The sequence below is a fragment of the Calidris pugnax genome, unplaced genomic scaffold (genome assembly GCF_001431845.1).
Source record: "Calidris pugnax isolate Ruff unplaced genomic scaffold, ASM143184v1 scaffold95, whole genome shotgun sequence".
In the NCBI taxonomy this organism is placed as follows: domain Eukaryota; kingdom Metazoa; phylum Chordata; class Aves; order Charadriiformes; family Scolopacidae; genus Calidris; species Calidris pugnax.
The window spans coordinates 18,473-42,881 of NW_015090885.1; the positions used below are offsets into that span (position 1 = coordinate 18,473).

Here is a 24,409-nt window from a genome sequence, read left to right on the forward strand (position 1 = left end):
CAGCTTTCCAGCCACTTCCCCAAGCCTGTTGCATGGGGCTGTTGGGACCCAAGTGTAGGATCTGGCACTTGGACTTTTGAACCTCATACAATTGGCCTCAGCCCAGGGCTGTTGGGACCTAAGTGTAGGATCTGGCACTTTGCCTTTTGAACCTCATACAATTGGCCTCAGCCCACCAATTCAGCCTGTCCAGGTCCCTCTGTAGAGCCTTCCTACCCTCAAGCAGATCGACACTTACTAAGGGTGCACTCAATCCCCTTGTCGAGGTCTTTGGCAAAGATATTCAAGAGAATGGGCCCCAGTATTGAGCCCTGGCGAACACCACTTCTGACTGGCCACTAGCTGGATTTAACTCTATTCATCACAACTCTTTGGACCTGGCCAGGCAACTAGTTTTTTACACAGTGAAGAACATGCCTGTTGAACCCATGAGTAACCAGTTTCTCCGGGAGAAAGCTGTGGGAAACAGCATCAAAGCCTTTACTAAAGTTCAGGTAAACAACATCCACAGCCTCTGACTTGTCCATTTTGTCATAGAAGATCAGGTTATTCTGCCAGCCCTACCAGGCTCAGAGCCAGGTACTGATCTGCTGGCTCTTCCCGTTTCTCCCCTCATAATTCCCTGGAACTGTAGGGATGAAGGATACTTGTGTTAATGATTCCTTAACCAGTCATCCCAAGGCCCTGAAGTCTCCATTTACTTTCCGATGGAGTTTAACAGAGGAATTTAAAGATCCAAGGCTTTGAATACATTCCTGATTGATAGAATTCTACTGGAACACAGCTAGGATGAATGTGGTTCATTTTTTTGTGTGGTTTTTTTTTCCATGTATTTAGAGGTTTAGTGTTTGAGAAAGGACGGCTAAAAATTACAGATCAAAAACGCATTCCCTTAAAACTTAGAAGAGGAGGAGTATAAATAAGGTAGTTGATTTCTATGCAATAGAAACAGTAAGATCAAAACAGTGAAATGAGATTGAGGAGCTTTGGATTTGGTTTCTGACTTTATATATAACAGAGGTCTTTAAAAGCTTGGTCAATTCATAATCAATCTCATGCTTCTCCAGTCATATGCATACTATTAGAACTTGAGAATTCAAACATATTTTGTTGATAAATTTAATGTTTTGAGATATTGTGAGGCAATATTTGTGAGACATTCAGCTACAAAAGCAATAGGAAACATGAGAAACAGCCCTGCATGAATTAATATTTTTATAAAACAAACCATAAAAGGAATACACGTCAATGTCAGCATGGAGTAAGTTGTCAGATACCCAGATGACTTCAAAACATCCACTTCCCGTTCTCTAATGTTCATGACCTTCCTTTGACACGCAGGTTCCCATGCATAAAGTTTGAGGATCTAGACAATCAAAAGAACATATTTTAATAAAACAAAAAAGCAGTGACCATGTTTCAGAGAATAAGCTTAAACTCCAGTGTCATTTTCAAATATTCAGCAATGACAAAATACTAAAATCTGAACATTTTACAAATGAAAACAAGACCTGAGATAACTCTAAATTAGGTTGTTCTTATGGAAGATGTACTCTAGTTCTTCAGATTACTTAATTAATACTTTTAATACTTCAGATTAATACTCTTAATTCTTCAGATTTAAATCTGTCTCTTATGTATCATAAATGAGGAGCTGGTTTATTTCAAAACAGAATAAAAACAAAAAATGAGACAACTTTTAAAAGTGCTTTTCTATGCTAAAAACGTCACCATGCTAAAGGTTTTCAAACATCTATTAACATATTTTACTTTCTACGTAAAAATGTGGTAATAAAATTAATGAATCACGGATAGTAAGTTTTTCAAATTAAACCAGTAAATATTTTCCAAAACCCCTTCTGTTAAAACATTTTCTCATTAAACTTTTATCATAATCAGCTGAAATATTGCTGACAAAATCTTAGTTTTTTAAATAACTTCCCATCTTTACATCTATCTTACATTTATCCAATAAAAAGAAAATGCAAAACCCTTATTAGTTGTGGCATTACCTTTATTCCATGTAACATTTCACTTAGTAGCTTCACTCGTTGATCTGAATGCCTCATTTGGCTTTTCTGGTTAAAAGAAAGCAACGTTTTTATTTTTCAGTGAGCAAAAAAAATTTGGAAAGTAAAATATGCAGCGTACTTTAGACAATAAATACCTTTTATGCTATTTTTAACTCACTGAAATACATACTAGCAATGCAGTTATATTGTTTTCAGATATGTATGCAGTAGAAAAATTTATTAGATAGGATAAAAGATTAAATAGATTAAAATAACATTTTCCCCCTCAAATATCTTAAAGAGTGCGTTTCAGTTTTTGTCCTTTTTATTTTTCTTCACATTGAATTAAAATCTTAACAGGCTTCCAGTTCCCAGGGTATTCAGGAACAATAATATATTTTTAATCTTCAAAATCACTAAGCAGGTAAACAAAGACTCAGTAACAATATTGTATATACTATACCCTATATACACACATACATGAATATATGCATAACATTATACAGCTAAAAAACACTGTATACATATATATGTATGTTCACAGGAGTTAGGAAGAAAGTTTCTTATGTTACCAATCAATACATTTTTATTGGAAGAGCCAAGCAGAAATCCTCACTCCTATGCTATACTCAGGCTCTTCTACATCTCACATTTTTAAAATACAATTTAACAGCCTCTTTAATGTTTTGAGTCTTATTCAAATACAGCGACAAGTTGCAAACTTTTAGAAATAATTATTTTATTGTCCTTTGTATTTCTTCTCTCTGGCTCATATCACAGTAGGGACCTAAGCGCATATGTAGCTGCTGCACCTCACCTGCAAAAAGAGGTGAGAGGGTTTTGGTTTTTTTTTCAGTGTCTCTAAAGTGTCACAACCCTACAAAAGAATCAGTGGAGACCCAGAGTCTTCACTGCACGTTGCACCATCAAAGGCAGAATAAGACAGAGAAAAATGATTGCCTTGATAGCAATGAAAAACTCAGGGTTGTAGTTTGTTGGGAGGTTTTTTTTTTTCACTGGAGCTCACAGAAATTGTCGTAATTACATGCAATACAGTGCCAAGAGAACTGTAGAATCAGAGAAGCAGAAGAGAAGTCCGAACACATGCAGGACCTCTGTGGGAGTTCCCATAATCTCAGAAGAATGTGCTATATTTGAGTGAGCAGCTTAGCCTGAATAATAAAAATGGAAGAGGGCCATAATCCTACAAAATCCCTTCTTTAATGGAAATAACTCATGCAATATGCAAAAATATAGCTGTTTCCTAAATTGAGTCATATAATAATTTTTACTAATAGAAAAGTATTTTTTCAGTATAATGAAAATTTCGATATCTAACCTAAATACTAGTTTAGCTATCAAACACATAGCTTTCTTACTGCAGTCATGCCTCCCTCCTCAACGAAAACCAGCTGTGGCTTGGCATTGTTTATTTGTTTTGAGTTTCATTTTGCCGTACCCCTAGTATTCTTAAACATGCATAATGTACACCACCCCCACCCCACCTTTATTTCTATATTATGACAACTTAACCTCTTCTTACTATGCTTGTTTAAATATCTCACCTTCAGTTTTTTCACTTTGGCTGCAATGAGTGCATTTATAGGTATAACCAAAAGAAGCACTGCGACACCTGCTAGGACTGAGGGGCCAAGTTCTTTCCAGAGACAGACAACAGCCATGATGATCTGAAAAGGTGCTGACCACAACAGGTTGATGTTTGAAGTTAGCTCCATGAGTTGCTGAGCATCTGCTGACATCAGGTTAACAATTTCCCCAGTTGTATAGTTTCGGCGTGAGGAATTTGCTAAAGTTAAGGCCTGCGACCGAAAAATAGAGGTCAACAATTTTAATGGGTTTTGCTGCCCAGGAGAAGCTAAAAGGACAATAATTAGAGCAAAGCTGAACTCAGTGAAACAGACTTGTAACTCTTTATAGTAAGTTAACAGGACAACATGGCACAAAGAGGGCATAGGAAGCCTCAGCTTTGGCCTAGCTTAGGACCTCCCAGTGTAGGCACCAGCACCAGCAGCCTTCACAGCAAGTGGAGGTGCAATCTCAGTGTGGCAGGCAGATAACACAAGTGCCAGGTGTCACGGAATTGACACCCTGACACACACACACCACACACACACGCTCGCTCTCTGTGTTAGTGCCTCACATGTTTTCACTGCGTCACCTGCAACTCCTGCTTATACCAAGAGGTGCTGCAGCAGCTCACTCCACCATCTGTCCCACGTGCAAAGCACAACCTGACCTGGCATCCACTCATCTGCTCACCTCGGGGAGAGGAAGAAGCTCTATCTCTACCCTGGAGCTGTGGAAATTTGCCAGAAGACATGCCCACCCCAGCTGGAGCCTCTGTTCCCCTCTTCATGGTCTGACGTACTGGCACACCTTGATATGCGACTTGAGAGAATGAATTCCTTTATTTAACCCATTTGCAACTTACAAATAAAATTTTGTGTGCTGGTTTGGGAAATACCTGAGAAGTCCATGTCAAAAGATCAGTTTGACTCTCTTGAGACAAGAGACTGTATTTTAAATTAACAAAGATAGATTTGAATTATTTTTTGGCTTCCTTACTTTGTGCTTAATAGTTAAATACCAGTAAAAATACCAACTTGCCATGTTCGTAACAAAGTAAACTGAAGGTGCAGCACTGGGAAACCAGCTTGATCTCATATACTACATATTGACAGTAGTAAACACTTATATTTTTCTTGTCAGACAGCTGCTTTTACTTCTATGTTATTAGCACCTGCATTTCCTGTAGCTAATAATGCCACCAGCCCAGTATATCTTACTAGAGATGCGATAATATAGGCAGACTTCCACAGCAGATAGCTATCGTTTAGACATTTGCAAAACAACAAGCCTAATGAGTATTCAACTCAACAGAAAATCAATTTCACTAAAATCAGGGGGGAAATTTCAACATCCAAAGGAGACAATGTGGCAAAATTCAGCTTTTCATATTCGCTACTATTATAAAGTAAGAACAATCACATATACCCTTACTTTTTCCTGAACATTCAACTCAAGAAGTTTTCCCAGTTCATACAGTAAATTTGGGAAGTTAATATGTAGTCATAATAGGAAGAATTCAGTTTCTCATATATCTCCAATATTATGTCTGTACAGGTGGCTGGCAAAAGCATGTAATTTCAGGATTATATTCTTATAATAGATATGCTGCCGAAATTCCTAATTATTGTAAATAAATAATCATGAATATATAAAGTCAATCTGCTAGCCTGTCACCAGTATATAATATTCTGGCTTTTGGTCATGCTGGTAAGCATACTGTCTTTTAACACTGTCTGTTTATTGTAGGGTTTGGGGTTTTTTTGAAAGAAAAGTAGAAGAATAGATGATTACCTTTTTGTATATCAGGCCAACAACTGCAGTCTTGATTTTGACTGCGGTAAGCATGTTGTTACGCTGGTATAACTGCTGGAGAAGAGTTTGTGAGAGAACTACAAAAAACAGGGCAATAGCATAGCCATATCCACTCCCATATGAGCTAGGATGATTCTCACTGACCGTTATCATTGCTCTGAAAATGAGGAAAAATAGATTTTAAATTCTGTGAATGAAGTCAACCACTGACAATAAAAATTAAATAAACTGACATACTGGCAACTTGTTTACTTAAGTCCATTTTGGATCCAGGTATGGTGAAAGGTCACAAAGAAATACAATGTTAAAAAAAAAGGCAGGTCTTATCTGTGCTTTCCAATTTGTTAGCTTAGAAAAAAATTCTTAAATACTATTTCAGAAATGAATGTGCTATTGCTGACTTCACTGACAATGGAGTACAAATAAAGAATTGCATAAAAGAAAAGAAATAATTAGATGTTTGTACTTAGAAAGGTACCAACTATCAACCATGAAAGTGAGAAAGAAAAAAATCTAATGGAAAATTCTTATTTTTATGTTAGTAAAAGGTTGTCTTAAATAACCAGCAAATGTAATGTCTTCAAACAGATTTTACGGCTAACAATTTTGTTCAGGATTACACTGATTTGGGGTATAGTTTGGCGGTTTACAATAACTCTGTTCATTAACTTTTTTATTTATAAACACACAGGTATTTAATAAATTCTTAAGATCTTTATGGTAAGCAAAATGTCTAAAAAACACTTCCATCAACCTCATGGTACCAACAACACGATAACAACAAAGTCATTGCAGTTTTCCATTAAATGTTGAAGCTGCAGTTACTATTGTATATTTAAGTGGTTTTTTTAAAAATAGAGATGAAAAAATATTAACAAAAAGCAGATAACTTAAATATCTTGGTAGTTCATTTTTCTTAACATTTGATTTTGCATTTAAATCCATTAAATACTTAAACACAATATTGGGAAATTGAACTTCTACTGATTTTTGTCTCAGTCCTTTGGTTAAGAGATTCCTGATCTCTTTGAGCTTTCCCTCATTAAATCGTTTCCCGATTTGCACTGGGGTGCGGGCAAATAAAACCTTTACATAACTGTTGTTTAGTTTGATTTTGATGCTGGTAACCCTTTTGCTTTATTATTACTGCTACTCGCTGAACATAAAGTGAAACACATTAAAAACTTACTTCATTATTAGTGGACTCATGAAAGCCAGAATGTCAGCTGTGATTTTCAGAAATGCAACTTTAATCAATAAAAATTTAAATGTTTGCCATAATGGCAAAATCAAAGATGGTTTATGGAAAGTTGTTTTCTTAAATAGCACTCTTTTGATGTAAGAAGCCTGCAAGATTACAAAAATATGTACAGAATTAAGAGAAATAATTATTTTTGAACTTCATCCACATTTACAAATACAAAATATGTAACATTAGAGTGTCCATCTAAAGTCATCACTGTATTTATGATCTGAAAAAGTGCACTTCCTACTGGTAGAAGAAAAGCTTTGGGGTAAGAAATTAAGTCTGGTTTTATTTAGCCTGGCTAGTAGTGTTTCAGAAAAGGATAAATATAATTTCTAGGGTTGCCCCAGTCATTCACAAATATGATTAGAAAATAAATTAATCCTCAAATTATTATCACAGGTCAAAAAAACTGTATCAAAAAACCAGAGGTAAGCTTCAATGTAAATTATCATTTACAGCAGGCTTACCACAGCTTTATATTTAACGTTGAACCCTTCTATTCTTCAAGAATTTTTTCAGTCATCAAGTAACTATTTTTCTTTTTTTTTTCAGTTTGAATTTAACTGTAACAATTGCAAATATCCTTCAAAGGGCTCAAAAAAAAGGAGTTAGTCATTCCTAATTACCACAGTGATGAAGGATAGAATATTTTTTAGAGAATAATTTACAGAATTTCTTGCTTGAATAATAAAAACAGTATCTGAATTAAAAATTATCCTTATTGAAAAACACTTTTTAATGCTTTGGCAGAAAGCATTTTGGTGTGTATACCATCAACAGAAGAAAGGGAAAATCTACAAATAGATAAGAAAAATACTAAAGAGATGTAGTAAGGTCAGACTCTGCAGGAAACCTCTTCTCAATAAGTCATTAAAAAAAAAAAAAAAGCTACATGCTTACTGGACTTACAGAGGACTCTCCTCTGACCTTCCTAACATTACAGAGCTCCTAGTCCATTTTAACTACAACAAAAAATAATAACTGTGACTGAAAGTGTCAAGGGCTCACACGTAAATCATACAGGATAACTCAAGCAAAAAAATCAAAATATCTGTAAAACTCAATATTGTTACAGAAAACTGAAGCCTGTTTCGTGTGTTCTGTAAGCCAGAGCGTCTACTGGTAAGCAAGCTGATAATAGACTTTTCTACCTACCTGAAGTACAGATGCAAAGGTAAGACACCAGAAAACAGACAAATTCAGAGAGAAATTAGTAGGCTAGCTTTGACAAAGATGGTAATTAATCACCGAAGTAAAATTCATGGTAGATTCTGTATCATTACAAGTGTTAAAATGTAACTGGCTATCTTTCTAAGAGGCAAGTCTGATAGCCACACTAGAGATCACTGATGGCAACACTGTGTGGTCTTTGCAATCTACAAAATGTAGGCTCTTCAATAAACAACAAGGTCTTAGAAATCATCTCCAGCTTCCAGACTCCTCAAATTTATAAAAAGATATCATCTACTGTCAGAATTATAACTACCGTTAATGCTGTGGTAGACTTCTGCATTTCTTTTCTCCATTGCTTTTCAAAGTTAGGACACACACTGTATGGTGAATCACTTTCATTCAGCTCAAACAGGTCATCCCTCTCCAATGGCTTCTTATAGCCTATAGATATTAGTCTGAAAGGAAGCAATTAATTTAGACAGCATGAAATACAGCAGACAAAAAAAGGCAGAACTACTGTAAAGACTATAGACTAAATAGTGGAACATACTTAAGTAACCTTAGATACACTGAAATTCACTGAAGAGCTGCCCAAGCAGATGGTCACATCTGAACAGCAAATTCTGAGGAACCATTGCACCTCAGAATCTGTCTATATTTCTGATCCCGTTCTTCTTTATAGGAGAAGAAAATTTTTTTTCATAAAAAAAATAAATGTGTGTGTAGCATCATTACCCACTTATTCTTGTGATCTGGAATGAAATACCTTTTATATCACATGGCTGCATTATGTTGCAACTCATCTCTAACCAATGTAACAACCTTAAACTACTGGGTTTCAGAACAAGTACAATAGAAGTTTCCTTACAATAGATCTTCAGCTGTTAAGGTTTTGTTTTAACAAAGTGCTTTTTGCCCACTTGAGTGTCAACGAAAACTAAACTTGGTCTCAAAATGGCAAAATAGGGCTGGTGAATACACTGAACCTACAGGAACTCTGAAAGAACTATAGAAGATTTGGAATTTTTGATGAGTGTGTCTGATTTATCACAATATTATAACATTTTTTTGAAGCAAACTGTGCCATACCATTTCTGAGGGAGGGAAAATGCAAAGGCATTAATGTTGACAAAGTTCTCTAACTTGGACCTCGCTATCCCCAAGGGCCACCCAAACATTTACTGAAGCTGTAACATTAGTACAAAGTTAATTTGCCTTACACTTGATAAGTTAAGGCAAAAAATAAGACAGCTTCTCACTGAGAGCGCCAGCTTTTAAGAGAGATGAGGAAAGCAGACCAATTGGTACTTGACTGGAAACCAATGTTTAAGAATTCTGTATAACTTATCTCGGTGCTAAAACTCGCTGCTGCCAGAGAATAAATAGATTTACCAAATGCCTTTCACACTCTAACCTCCAGATTGCCTGAATTCTAAAGAAACATAATATAGCATTACGGGTTTATTATATAACAATTAATGTAAGACTTCCTCATTTAGATTGCAAGCACTTCAGGCAAGTATATATTAGACATAATTTATTGTGTTTACTTGTGAATGGAAAGATGGAATATATCTAATGTTCAGAATATTTAGTTTAATTGCATCCACATAATTTTTTCATAGCTAAACAAGCTCTCATTGAGTAGAACTGAAATCCTTTTCTTCCCCCCTCTTCTTTTGTTAAACATTGTGAATTGGTTAAAAATACAAAGGACAGCCTAGCTTGAACATTTGGGTAAACATTGCGACATAATGAACAAATAAATGTTATATAGAAGTGCTGCACTCAGTATACTGCATAACTTCCTAGAAAAAAACCTGCAAATTTGTATTTATTGTGTAGAATGTAAGGACTGGTAAAAACCACAACTACACCAAACCTGAAGGTGAACTCCTAACTTCAACAGGGCCAGAATATAACTGAATACTCTAAATCCTTGAACCAACCTGATTATTTTGTCTTAGGTTATTAATAGCAAATATCATTTTCATTTTTTCCTTAAAATTAATAATATTGAATAAAGCAAGAAACAGTTACAATACTCTTAAAATATTTTTCTCACTTGTAGATTTTTGAGGTGTACATGTCTGACAAATTATTTTTAAAGAAGAAAAAAAAATGTTAAAAATGAGTAATGGTCACATGAAATTTTTTGAAATAACATCCAAAATATTAAGTGACAGGAAGCTGCATGACTTGATATAGTTGAGCTTTCAGTTCCTATTCTTGAGTGGAAAATTTCCCAACAAGCTGGTGTTTATGAGCAGGTGATCTACAGTAATAACATACAGCATGTCATAAAAGAGGGAGGAAAACGAGCATGAAATTGGCTACTTGGAAAATACCTTAAATGTACTATTGAATATTTGTTCCTGGAGAACCAGTAAATTGCTGTATCACTACATGAAATATAATGGAAACCTTATTTTACTTTTTGTCTACTGCCAAACTTCACACAGACAGATAATAAATAAAAAAGGATAGCCTCATTTAGTCTATTATGTAAATATATTGTCTATTGTGACAAGAACATTGTGCTTAGTTATCAAAAAATATTTTAAATAATGCCATTAGATAATGCATAAAATGACTGTTACTATATATAAACAAAATATTTGAATGTAATCTCTAAAACTTGTAAACTTTGATTTTTGTACAAACAGCTAAAAGCAATCTCAAGGCTCAGGCTCTGGGTCAAGCAAACGATGGCATGGAAGGTAAGCGTGTGCTCAATAATTCTGTGAGCGTCAATGAGCATCAACAAGCAGTTTATTAAATTGTCACCTGCTAAACCAGGAATACGTTACTTTACTGAAGAAAAAAACATTCTCTTCAGGGCTGCATTTCTGTTTAAAAAGAAAAAAGGAAAAAGTATCAATGTTACTTGAAAGACTGAAGAAAGAGTTGGGTTTGTTTGTTTTTTTCTTTTACTAAAATGCCATTATTAGGAGCTATTTAATTCTGAGCTATAATGTCTATACTTAGACTTCTTTGCCTGTGACCTTCTCCCACCAACACACTCTAACACAAGTTATGAAGAATGAAAAAGATGTACAGTCTCGTGATTTACTAGAACAACTTAACGTGCTGTAAGAGGATATTAACGACCACCTTAGCTTGATTTTACAATGTTTACACATACCCTAGAGTATGATCACACCAACAGCAAAGCATGGGAGTTGGACTCTATGATCTTTGTGTATCCCTTCCAACTTGAAGTATTCTATGATCCAATACATCCAATACAAGCAAACCTTCCTTAAATCTTAGACAGTTAAAATCCTGTGGATTTTTTTTTCCCCCATTTGAAAACCTAGCTCTTGGAAGCTATCAACTGCTATTACCTAAAGAACAGGAAACTCCTTCCAGACTGTAAGAGATGAAGTGTTACTAACATGCACAGTGCACATAAATAAGGAGAAGCATATGAGGCTTGTGCACTCCTGCCAATTTCATAAGTCATTGAAGATAAGTGTAATAAAGGTAAATAAATATGAACTCTCCCACACTCCTTAAGGAATGTTTATCCACACCCAAGAATGACTTTAGCACACCTAGGCAGGAAATTCTGCCCCTCAGTAATTACTGCCTTAAAAGAGCTTCTAACCAAAGATGTAGTTACAGTTCTTTTCAGTAGGTGGTGTGAAAACCCCACCTATCAACAATGTATGTGTGCGGGTGCTCTCACATCCTGTACATTTTCCACAATTCTTCTTGTACTTTCAGTGAAAATTCAAACGATTAGACGATAATCCAAGAAACAAATACGCAACAAATATGTATGTAACAAACTTGTGTGACGAGCACATCTGCTCGCCCGTCTCTTCACCCCTCACCGTCGGATGTAAATGTAAACGTTTGCCACGGTCCATTACGATTTCGGAATTTTACATCCAAACAGCGTGGTCTGTTTGAACTGTGGCTCCTTAACTACCGAAGAACACAGCAGAACTCTTGGGCACGAACGCTCCCTGCTCAAATCCATGGCCCAGCTCCAGTTTCCTTAGGAATGACACGGAATATCGAAGGAAACCCCGGCATAAAGATCCCTGCCGGCTCAGAAATGCAAAGGATACACCCCGCGGAGTACCAGTTGTCATCAGCCGCATTTCTGTTCCAGGCAGGACCCAGCACAAATCCCACACGAAGCCCCAGCGGGTTTGAAGCAGCCACCCACCGCTGCCGTGCGAGGGAGCCGGTACCTGCCAGGGCCACCGCTCGGAGGGCACCCCCGGTACCCACCGGCAGGCAAGCCCCGGCAGGGAGTCACCCTGCCCTCAGCCCCGTCCTCCCCGCTCCCCCCCTCACCTTGTTGCCGGTGGGGCTCAGGCGCTGGTAGAAGGTGTTCTCCTTCCCGCCCCAGGCGGCCATGGCTCCCGAGGGCCTACCCGGGCAGGCGGCGGCGGGAGGCGGCCGCCCGGAGGTGCGGGGAGGGCGGCGGCGCCTCCCCCTCAGCCTTGCCCACAGCCCGGAGCCAGCGAGGCCGGTCTGGTGGCCCAGCAGCGCGGTGAAATGGGACTTTGTGCCCCAAAAAGCCAGCAGCAGCTGCTGAGGGTGCAGTCAGCTCGTCCTCCTGCTCTGCTCGGTGTCCTGCAATGACAGGCCCCATGTGTCCTGTACCAGCCGGCAGGAGAGGAGGGAAGGGCCTGCGGTGGTGTCTCTAAAAAAGGGTTCTTCACCCCCCGTGCAAAAACAAACAAACAAACAAACAGACAAAAACCAACCAGCACACTGTGCTGAGATCTTTATTTCAATTCTGCAGAATTGGCAGGCGCTGAGCAGCAGCCAGCACCCCTGACAGCCCAATCGCTGTGGTGAGAAGATACAGCTGATCGGTGAGCTGTATCGTTCCTTTACCATCCCTCATCACACATAGGCATTCAATGTGTTAAACATATTGGGAGATCCCTTTAATTAGCATGCTCATTATTTACAAGAGGGTGTGCGTTTTACTATTATAGTCTCCTAAGGCTCCTCTCAGACACACTCTTATCTGGACTTCATTCCAAAGACTATACGTCTTGTCATCCTGTATGGAAATCAGAGACTGGGAGTGTGCTCCCTCCCTGGGCCTTGCTCATCTTCAGTAAGCTTTCGGTATGGTAATCCTTCCAAAATTCAATTTCTTTCATTTAAGTTTTGGTTAATTGTTTCTACCTCTATTCCTGGTGGATGTGCAAGGACACAATTAAGTTTAATTGTTTCTATATCTAGTCCAGGTGCAAAAGACCCAATTAAGTTTTAATTTCAGAGGTTCAGCTGAAGCTCAATCAAAGTTCTATTACAATTTTATAGAAAGCACTTATGTAAGTTTTTAACCATATTCTTTTGACATCGATGGTGTGTGCGCGTTATATCGTGTGACTAAACATATAAAAAGACTTTTTTTTTTTTTTTTACTAGCTCTCAGCTGCATGTGTGCTGCTAGAAGTTTAATGCATCACAAAATGACAAACAAAAACAGTACTTCCATACTGGGCTGCTTCGTGACACTCGCTGTGCCTCTCACCTACAGCAGGGCACTGCAGTGCTGTTTGCTGGTGAACAGATCCAATTTGAAACACTTTCAGATAAAACATAGAAAGCACGTGCTTGCTGTTGACTGAACTACTTGCTCCACCTGGGATGGAGAGGTGAAATACCGGCTTACCTCTGGAACCAGGCTGCTGCAGCACTGAAAACTCTGGCAGATCACATACCAAATAAGTTAGTTTTGACCTTTCTTATTTCTCAATACCTTCTAGTTTCACTTTTCTCTTTTCCTGAACATAAAGTTTTCCCAGAAGTTAATAAAAATCTGTACTTTGATCTTACTCTATAATTAATATGGCACCACCCCTTTGATTCTTGTTGACCTGGCATATTGCCAACCTAAATGAGAACATATCACTGACTGCAGTGATCCTAATTTGTCCAAAGTTTGAGAGATTGTAACAGAAATATTTATGCACTGCATTCCATATGATAAAATACAGAAAAACAAGTCTAAATGCAAGACTTATGTCACAGCAGGGAAAGCAAAATCTTGTGGCCAGCTAGTAGCATGGGAAGTGAAAAACCAGGACAAAATAACAATAATTTAGAATGAGAACTAACATAGAAAACATTCATTTCATATTCATGAAGAATTTTTAAAAGTTACTAGAACAGATAGGGGGTTGAAGAAATACTGGTCAAGGCCAAACTCAAGCAGGTTTATTTTTGAGTATTTTATTAGCTATACATGGAGACAATGCAATTAAAATATCAACGGGGCCCTTAAGTGATAACTTAATTGCCAAGAAATTTAGATATGGCTACAGTAACTTTAGTACATCCTCACATGTGCAGCTTTTCTTCTTTTAACCCACTGATGAGTTTTAGGTAAGCAGATATTGAGAGGTGTTGAAATTTGTACCTCCTTCAGGAAAAAAAAAAAAGACTGGGAAGAAAGAGGGTAAGAAAAAATATTTCTGTATAAGAACTGTACTGGTATTTTACCAGCCATATGCAATATGATCCTCCTTGACATTCCTTTTGTAAAGGATAATTTCATAGAACAGATTATCTTATCTATCCACTGGGGAAGTTGGGTAGGGACACATTAGTACACACCTGACTAAGCTTCTCTTTCTCTGGGCTAACTCTGGTTTGAGCATCCATCTGTTTCTCTTTTGTCTGATGCACTTCACTTCTAACTTAAGCTGATGTTAACATATTCTTCCTCTACTCAATTATATTTAAAGTTCTTTAACATAAAGAATGGGTTGAAAGAAATCCAGTGTATTTTACTTGTTAATTTTTTCCATTATTGTGGCAACTTTTGTGGTCAGTGACTTACTGGTATAATCTTCCAACAGAAGTCAGATTACATTTACATAGCTTAGTCCTAAAGTTACTGGTTGGGGGAAAAAAAACAAAACAAAAAAAAAAAAGATAAAGAGGTAAGTGTTTGTGTGAAAAGGTAGAGGGGGAAAGGAAAAGGGATTGGGAAGACTTAGCAAATCTCTTAAAACATAAGGCATAAATTGTATTTAAGGCACAAACCTTTGTTACATAAATTCTTTCTAGAGAAGGTTGAATTCAGTTGCTAATGTCATTTCAAGGGTGCCATACTGTGGCATTACAGGAATGTCTCAGGCTCAAGGAGAAATCCATTTGGAAAGTTAAAAACAGTGTTGACAAAGTGATTTTATTAGCTGTGATTTATCTTATCAGAAAAAAGAGAAATTGTTCCAAGTTAAACATTCTTCCGTTTCTGAAACTTATTTGGGCTTATAAAACACATCACCTTTAAACCAGTAAACCTGGATAGTCTTTCTCAATACCAGTATAAGGATGAAAGGTCTTCCTTTCAAGCAATCAAATGTTATAACCAAGAAAACTGAGTTTAATAAAGCCAAAACCCTTTTTTATTGTCAGGTTCAATTTGAAGCCTACACCTAGTCTGAACAGAAGGCTTAACTGTAAGCAATATTAAATAGATGAAAATTAAGTGTTTTGCTTTCTCATGTAATAGGATCTTAGAAGTGTTTCACCTGTACTCCGTAAAACAATACCCCTGTATCTGTCTATAGGTTGTTGGCAGCAGTTGTGAAAGACAATAAACAGGTCATTTGACTCCTTTAATCACAATATGAGATATAGCTTATTCTTCCTCTGCTACACAAGTGAAAAACTCTTCCTTCTTAAGAGGTAGTACTAACTCCACTGACTCATGCTTTTGTGTTATCGATTAGATGAGATAGATCCTCATTAAATTTTTCATCCAGTTGTTACAATGAAGATTTAGATTCTCAAATAAGCAAATAAAACACCAGACAGTAACTTTATATAAAGATGCATGTAGTTCTAGCCAATACACACTGCAGCCATAAAGTACATACATTTGAGTACCGATACATATGTAAGTCTTGGAGTTAGTGCAAATGCCCATAGTCCACCTCAAACTTCCTACTGGAAAAGAGCAGTTCCAATAACCATACAATGTGATTCTGACCAAAAGTAACAAGAGAGCTAAGTTGGAAAAAAGTTACAGGAGTTGATACTTCAGTGAGGAGCACATCTCTGACGTGACACTAAGAATCTCCAGACTGCTCACTTCTTCAGTGGCTCCAGAAAATTCTTACACTATTCACAAAAATACATTCCATAAGCAATGGAAGTGATACGTAAGCTTCATGAGTGGCTGAAATTATGCCTTTTCATAAAGTTACCATATTAGTGAAATAATAGCCTTCTATGATTCCTGGAAGGAGGTGGGAGCAAACAACTAATTTTTTTTTTCCTTTATTAACAAATCTTCTTAAATGTTTCCTACACCTTAAATAGTACTGTCCTCTTTAAATAGGTTGACATTAAATATACTATCAGTATACATTATGCATAACACGTTTCAAAAATAATATGAATCTTGGAACATTCCTTTTTTAGTAAAGTGCAAAGATGAAAGATTGAATTTCTCTCAAATAAAAATAGCAAATATAATTAAAAAAAAAAAGATTAATCCAGTTACACAGTATCAATGTATCTTTTTCTTGGCTTTGCACTTCTTGTATTTTTGGTGACACTCTCTTTGCCTCATTTTGTCATCCTCAACACTAGTGTCACTGTCACAACTCTGCTGTTCTCTCTTTCTTTTAGAGGTCCTTTCATCCACCTGGTGCTCTTCACGGTCACTTGAATGTGGGAGGGCCAATCCAAAAGAACCCTGTGCAGACTTAAAATTTGAAGGCAGTGGTGGAGTCATCTGATAGTAAGGAAATTGTTGTCCCATTGGACACTGTATTGTGTACGGCTGCGCTAAAAAATGGTTCATCTAGAGAAACAGAAATGAGTTGTTAACACTGTAAAGAGGAAGTTCTGAAGAGTTTAGTTTTGCATGCATTATAGCTTCTACAATGAAAATACTGATAAATTATAAAATAACACAGAACATTTGGGAATAAAGTTTATGTATTTTATTATATTAACTAGTATAGCTGGAAAAAGGAGACAATCTTTCATGGCAAAGTCAGAACAGAGATGTAATCTGATTTAAGATTAAACTGCCAGTTAGTCTTTGCGTAAGGTAATAAAACATGGCATTCCTTTCATTTCTTCTATCTATTTCATAAACATTTGTAACTGTAATAATGTCTATTGTTAATGTAAAGGCATGCATGTCTGCATTTTTTTTTTTAACCTCCTTTAGTCGATTTTAAGTTAATGTGGAACAAGGCATTCTAGCAAGGCAGAGGGAATCCACAGATCAAAGCACTTGGAACAACGCAGTAAGTGCCCAGCTTATTTCTGCACTCACTGAAGTACCCCAAGAGTCCCTCAGACAAAAGGCACAGCCCAAGTACAGAAATAGAATTACAAAGCTCAGAAAAGAGTGTCTCTTTACTGACTGGCAGCAACCAGAAAAATGATGGGGAGCATGTCTGAGTATGTTATGTGTGCAGACAGACCCTAAGTGAGGAACCTGCCTGGCTCACCCAAATAAAGGTGATGCCGATGTGTGAAGGTGTACACGTGACTAGATCGCTTCCAGCTGAAGCTGCAACAAGTTGTCATTGGAGACACACTGCAGTTATCCCTTCCAGCAAGCAGAAAATAGGATGAAGTTGGTCATGTGTGCTGGTCTGCTGAGTTTTGTCTCTCGGTGTTTAGGTACTGCATTGTTACTGAGTGGGTTCATCGGTGAGCACAGCGGGGGAGATGGTACGTTCCTAGTCTTCCAACCACAGTGGAGGGGATGGAAAAGTTTGTGTAAGCACCAGCTTTTTTTGAGGTCACAGCCTGGGAAGAGGGGAGGCAGGCTACCACCACATCTGTGCAACGGGGAATAGACCCTCTCCATTCTCCTGCTCAAACTGCGGGCCATTCCCCAGTCAGGCTGGGTGGCAGCAGTACTGTCCACAGTTGGTAACCTCCCATTAAACGCTGGGTTTCTTCAGTCCTACTGATGAGCCCACACTCATCAGATTCAGAAGATCCATGGTGTGTTTGGTGACTAGGGCTTGGCCCACAGGTTGCCATCTGAAGAGATCAGTTCCCTTGCCTTGTGGAATATTTCAAACAAAAGAGATTAGGACAAGAATGGCCCTGGGCGTCAGAGTCTGTTAGAGGGGAAGCAGAATACAGATTTTCACTGTCTACTGCTGTGAAGTCAATCATGAATGTGAGAACTGCAGGAGTATGTAAAGCTTTAGGCCAGAAACCCTCAAACTGTTGTTGCCCTAACTTGGGCAGTGGTGATTTGTTGGAGGAGTTTTAGGTTTGGTTTTAGGACATTGCAAACTTCTGCTGAGCATTTCTGAGTTAAGTAGAAGAGCTAAGAGGTTCCCTGACTTAATTAGCTGTATGTGAAGAAGCTACAGGGTTGTAATATTACTAGGTTAGGTTGTCTCACCAAGGGGATTTAATTTGGAACATAGCACAAGAAAGAACTCCATCTGCACACTGACATTTCTAGCCTCCCTAAGCTATATACCTTTAAGACATGCCTGCAGTAAGAAAACAGTTTAGTTGGTAGATCCCCTGTTATTACAGTACCCTTAAGCGCCAAGATAAACAGATTTATTACAGTCAAAGTTATTAGCCTAGATCACATTTTGAGACATTAAACAAGCATTGTTTGCAGAAAGACAGAATACCTTCAACTTCATAAAAAAGCTCCCAAATTTTTAATTTTTAACATAAACTCACCATCTTTTGAAAGCCTGAGTATTCATGAGGTAAACTATTGTTCATTGGAAAGGGAGTAACAGGACATGGAGGATTTCCATAAGGCTCTTGATACCTAGGAAAAACAAGCAAACGTACAAAGACTAGACATCTACCAAGTAATGCTTACCAGAGTGCTGAGACTTAACTCTTGGGCTATAATGAGTATATCCAAGAGGAGAATTGACATATTACAACCGGGCTTCCATGAAAAAACTGATAAAACAAGGAAAATGCATTCAATTAATGAATTAAAGGCTCAATTAATGAGTCATGCTCACATGTACTTAAGTACAGATGCAAGAGTTCTGGATTTCACTGTGGGAGTTTAGCTTCCACAGAAAGTTCTGTCACATTTGTAAATAAAAGTATTGAAGCACCGAAAAATACTGGATCTGGGCTATTCAGACTTCCATTTGAACAGGCTTATACCTGTGCGTGACAGCTGCTTGTATATATACACACAAAAAATACAGATATAAATCCAGTGGGGTTTAAAAATATTATCTGCGTTGTCAGATTTTTTTTTCCCCCTAACAACTGCAAACATTGCTAGCATAAACACCAGATTTCAATATTTTCTCGTGGTCCTGTATCTTGCAGAAACAAAGAAATAAATTAAAAAAAGGAAAACTCAAGCTAACTGAACCTCTGGCAAGCTAAACAGCCAAACATTAACATTAACTAGAGCCCACTGCAAGTCATCAGTAAGGATGCAATTAAAGCATGCAACAGCTGTTTAAAAAAAAACAACCATAAAACAAACAAAAAATCCCAAACAAAAAAAAAAATAAAGCCTAGAGATTCCTCTACCACATCAACTAATTTTCTTAATAAGATTTTTTTTTAAATTATAATCATACAGTTCATTCACAGGTGATCTTTTTTACCTATATGAAGGTGAATATAAGTCAATATAGTTCTCAAAACCATGTGTAGGGCTGTTTAGTTCTGATGAGTGAGAACTTCCTGTAAATAAGACAAAAGCATAACGAACTATTCAGTTAGGACTACTCAATTAACAAGTTAAAAATACAGAAAGTGTTCTGCATCACCTGTAGTGTACTAGCATATCTAAGCTAGTATATAAAGGTAAAGTGCCATTTTATGGCAGATAATCTATAGCATTATTTTACTGCTTGAAAAAGTTCATGTATCATTTATTCACTTATGGAAGCATAAATCAGGGCAGTTGAAGTAATCAAGAACAGAATAATTTCCATCCAGTTACAGACACGGGCGTTGCTTCCCATTTTAGGAACCTCAGCCATTCTACTTAAACCCAGCAACTGCTCTGTACAGCCTTTGAAGGATAGACCAGCACAGTCCATGGTGGGAATGTGAGTCCTTAATGTTGGGTTTGCAAATGCCACCTGATCATTAGCTTTCTAGGTTTATTTTCATAAACATAAAATGAAGAATGTAACTCTGATTTGACTATATTCTTTGAACTACAATCGCTTCCACTTAAAAGCAAAGCTTTAGTACAAAAACTATCAAAGAGCTTGACAGTTGCTGCAATTACTTTTCCTGCCAGACTGTAAGTTAAAGTCACACTCTGATTCCTAAATGTAATCTGGTGTGAAAACCTCTGCTGCTATGTTTTCCATACAGTATGGTCTGAGCTGGCTTGCAAGTTATGCTGTTCTGAACCAACCTATTGTATTCTTTTAGTAAACAAAAAATACAAAGACAGAATCCTTCCCTATGCAAAAGCCACGAGAAGTTTTTTTTTTAGAAATAAGGGACAGTAATTTAACTATAAATCATCATCTTTGTAAAAGACTGGAGGATTCAAAAATAATTAAAAAAAAAATTAAAAGGGTTATTCATTTAGACTACTAAACGTACCAAACCGATACTGTACTTTAATTGGTCTTCCATACAAACGGATTCCATTCAGCAAAGCTATTGCATAAGGCACTGATTCTTTGTGCTTAAAGCAGACAAACCCAAAAGACTTAGGTTTTCCTTCTTTGTCCTTACAAATCGTCACTTTGGTTAATGGTCCAGCCTGAAAGAAATTTGTATTATTTACTCACAGAAATTAAGAAATTGACTCTTCATTGTATTTTGAATATTTATTTCATAATGATGTACATTCGGCCAGTCAGAAAACCTGCGAGTTTCTCAGTATAAAAATCTCTACTTAGTTTTGAAAATGTGCGTCCACATTCTCCAAGCTCAAAATCTGAGCCTTCTACAAATGAAAATCAGCTCTACAGATGTTAGAAAGCAACCAAGCATCAGTCCAAGGGTGACGTTTACTCTTTGAAAATGACATTTTTTAATTATTTTTAAAATATAATGACAGCTGCTGCAAAGGGGAAGACTGATTTACTGACTCCATAGTAAAAGCTATCTCATGCGTGTACAGCTGCTAGTACAATTATAACTAAGCAATGTGATAATAATGCCTATATAAAAGTGATCTACTCCATTAATGTTTCTATTTTACACTTGCTTAAATTCATAAAATGGGCAGCACCAACACTACGGGAAACCAAACCTGAATATAGAGTAGTGCTTCTGGAACCAACACAAAACACTTTTTGTACTGCCTAAACCTCATCAGAACTACATGGCAAGGAATCAAGAGACCCTATCATCTCATCAGAGATACCATTCTGTTTCTGCACACACACCCCCAAAAAAACCCCCGCCACCCCCCCAACAAAACAAAACCCCAAACCTCAACCTTTGGCTGAAATATTTTTATTGAAAACTTCGATCTATGCCTACAAGTCCCGTTTTAATCCTTGCATAGTTCTTCTAGAACCAAATTAAAGCAGTGCTGTTCCATAAATACTGGCTCAATTTTCAAATAAATTGTCGTTTTCATAACAGATATCAAAAACGATGAGTCTTCTCGACACAAGACTGAATCAGTATATTACTCACCAAATTAAGCTTCTTATGAAAATAAACTATGTGTCTGTCCTGCTGATTTAGCAGAGGAAAAAGAAATGGCCAACAGCAAACTCCTGTCACAGCTCAGGAGTGTTCAGGATGCAACAACTTAACTTTAGCAGGATATAATATCCAGATGAGCAATGAAGTGAACATAAGTTACCAAAAAATCCATCAGTACAAAAAATTACCAAATGTTCAAATCACTGTAGGAGATGGAGAATTCATTGTTCTGCAGCAAAAAATGACACTCACCAGTAGAACTGGCTTCTGCTACTACTAGTGATATAGTATGTACTTGTAAGAGTCACTCAGAAGTCATCTATAGCTTCAGGGAAACACAAGATTACTCATAACAGCTTTACTGCAATTAAACTGCATAAACAGTTAAACATTCAAAATAAACACACAGCATATGCTCAGACGAAGAAAATAAGCCAAAGAAAGTAATTTACTTTATTATTCTGCATTTTCAATGATTACTGTCAAGCAACAAATCTGCAATCTGTCTGCTGCGAGCACTTAGAGCGATGATGTGGAGCCATCTCCCTTATTATACCCTCCATGTTGTGGGACTGAAGATATTAAGGAATGTCATCTGTGAAAATAATGTCTGATCATTGTATGTTTTTGCCAGCTGTGTATAAACTATGCCTCACTTAAATAAGACGATTTCGCTGAAAAATGAAACACCCCCACCCCTAGTGAAAGTAGGGAAGTCAGACAAAAACAAAGGATCAAAAATATTGTACTGGCTTTTTTTATTATTGGTGCAAAAGGTGATCAGGCTATACAGCAATGGATGCTACCTAGGTTGTTCTGTGCAGGCAATCTTCAAAACGTTGATCTCATCTTTCCAAATACCTTGAAGTTTGATGGGGTTTTTTGCTTATTATTGAGGTTTTTTTGTTGTTGTTTTGGTTGGTCGGTTGGTTTTTAAAGAAGGGATTTCAGTAAGGTTCTGAACATGTTTATTTTTGCTTGAGTTGGCTCCTTAGGGCATTTTTGTTGTTGTTTGCACCACAGTGCAGTTTTTAAAAAATTACATATATTCAGTCTTCTGATTATTATTTGCCTAACAAGGAGAATCTGGTTCTTCAAGAATTAGAAGCAAACTCAAGTCCTTTGCAGATCAGTCAGTTAAAGATGTAGTCTTCCTGTTCATAAATAAAAATAGTTTAGAAGTAATAATAGATACTTGCTCATAATTTGATGGGGGAAAAGCTACAGGTCAGGACTGCATCTTTAGGACTATGTCACAGCAGGAATACTGAACTATATACCTTCCAAGAAAGGACAATACTGCAATGAGAAGTCTATGGTGTTCCAGCAAAAGACAGCGAAAGTCGAGTGAGAGCAAGATGAAGAGAAGTAAAGCTAAGTAGGTGTTATTGGGATGACCTAAAGACCCAGTTAGAAGTCAGCAGTTGGATGACTGCTGCAGATCATGCAGAAAAGTCATGCATAATGAGAGCACCTGCTTATTTTTATCCCTTTTGTACCAGAATTTGTATGGTACTACTCATGTCCCCAGGTAAGACAAGCTTTCTTAACCTAACGTTTACAGTTAAACAGCAGACTACTGTTTAGTATTGGAAGCAGGTAGAATACTGCACAGAAAATATGGAAAAAAAGTAAACAGAAGAAACAACACTTAGGGAACAGTTAAAACTGAAAGTTAGGAAGAGATGGGGACAGCTAAAAACCCAACAGGTATACCAAACAAAAAAGGCCATTCAATGCAAACAGAGTAGCATGCTGAGGTCTTGCCTAGTTAAGAAGCATCAGGTTAATCAGTGGAATAAAACTGGCCAGCAGAAATAGTTCTGATTAGCAATGAAATACCAAGAGAACAGATGATTCTGCCCACCTCTTTTCTTTTGCAAACACACTAGAAGGAAGCAAGGTTAATTCTAAGACAGGGAGAAATTAGTAAACTGGAAGAAACAAGTTTACCACCAAGCTGTTGGCTGAACCGTCCAGTCAGAGTCTGGGGCCTTTTGGCTTGACACAGGGTGACTTGAATACACCAGGAGGAAAAAAAAAACAACAACCAACCAACCAACCAAAACCAAAAACCCAAAACCAACCCAAACAATAAAACCGCCCATACAAACAAAAAGCCCCAAATCCAAAACAAACAAAACCACAAAACAAACACACCATACACAAATTCAGGAACAGTTTATCATCAGCAACTATTGTCAATCCACCTTGAAATGTGATGCTTGCATTAGTGACATAATGCTCCCTCCTCTCCATATGCTCCCGCCTCATTTCCTTATTGCTTTCAGGTTACTAAGCCTGGCTTAGTCAGAGAAAGTGTCGATGTGGGATCAAAACTGAAGCCAAATCAGTGTCTGAACATATTCTGTCTTTGACATTTGCTTTCCTCCTTGGCGTACTTGATTTCCAAAGGTTTGAAACAGGCCCAGCTGCTCAGTATGTACCCACCACCTCCCTGAAAATCCCACCGACGGAATTTTTAATATCTTCTCAAGCATTACAGCATTTGGATATAAAGGTCATTTAGGGGTCCAAGCCCAGAGCCCCACCTGCGCGTCACTCCCATTGCCTCTCGCAATCCGTTAACAGCTTGAACCTCGCTCAAGACATTTTCAGGTTTTGATCAATCATTTGAGAAAAATCAGGACAAAAATTTATTGCGTATATTTGAAAAAAAAAAAAAAGAAAAAAAAAAGGTGTAAAAACCATGTTTCCTTGGGGATTTTCAAAACATCTACTGGCGGGCCCGGGCCCGCTCCCACCCGCAGTGCGCCGCAGCTCACGGAGCCGCACCGGCGACGGGCGGAGGGCGAGAAGGGCTCTGCCCCTGCCCGGTGCCCCGCGGGCGGCAGCCTCGGCCGCCTCGGCACCGCTGCCAGCAGGTACCGGCCCCGCACGACCGGCGGCTCCGGGCTTCGCGGCCGCTCGCAGCCCTTCGCTCCTGCGGCGGAGGCTGCCGCGGCCG

At 37.7% G+C, this 24,409-nt stretch overlaps 2 protein-coding genes across 3 annotated transcripts in view; both read right to left on the bottom strand.

The window, feature by feature from the left end:
* The window catches only part of LOC106890986 (multidrug resistance-associated protein 1-like), a gene marked incomplete at its 3' end in the record, with an annotated part of 29,942 nt that extends 17,619 nt beyond the window's left edge, over positions 1 to 12,323 (bottom strand). The window contains exons 1-8 of the mRNA XM_014947136.1: positions 12,148 to 12,323; positions 10,624 to 10,685; positions 8,150 to 8,291; positions 6,604 to 6,761; positions 5,394 to 5,571; positions 3,578 to 3,832; positions 2,013 to 2,078; positions 1,229 to 1,366 (exon numbers count right to left, since the gene is read on the bottom strand). Of these exons, the coding sequence (XP_014802622.1) occupies positions 1,229 to 1,366; positions 2,013 to 2,078; positions 3,578 to 3,832; positions 5,394 to 5,571; positions 6,604 to 6,761; positions 8,150 to 8,291; positions 10,624 to 10,685; positions 12,148 to 12,210 (1,062 nt within the window). The remainder of the gene's footprint in view (positions 1 to 1,228; positions 1,367 to 2,012; positions 2,079 to 3,577; positions 3,833 to 5,393; positions 5,572 to 6,603; positions 6,762 to 8,149; positions 8,292 to 10,623; positions 10,686 to 12,147) is intronic.
* Positions 12,324 to 13,203: 880 nt separating this feature from the next.
* RBM11 (RNA binding motif protein 11) overlaps positions 13,204 to 24,409 on the bottom strand; it is an 11,454-nt gene continuing 248 nt past the window's right edge. Inside the window, exons 1-5 of one of the 2 annotated variants that reach the window (XM_014947421.1) lie at positions 21,894 to 24,392; positions 20,380 to 20,542; positions 19,419 to 19,497; positions 18,511 to 18,604; positions 13,204 to 16,636 (exon numbers count right to left, since the gene is read on the bottom strand). In XM_014947421.1, coding sequence (XP_014802907.1) covers positions 16,340 to 16,636; positions 18,511 to 18,604; positions 19,419 to 19,497; positions 20,380 to 20,542; positions 21,894 to 21,908 — 648 coding nt within the window. In that variant the 5' untranslated portion in view covers positions 21,909 to 24,392 and the 3' untranslated portion in view covers positions 13,204 to 16,339. Of the gene's footprint in view, positions 16,637 to 18,510; positions 18,605 to 19,418; positions 19,498 to 20,379; positions 20,543 to 21,893; positions 24,393 to 24,409 lie in introns of those variants that run through there. The other variant, XM_014947420.1, reaches the window with a different exon arrangement.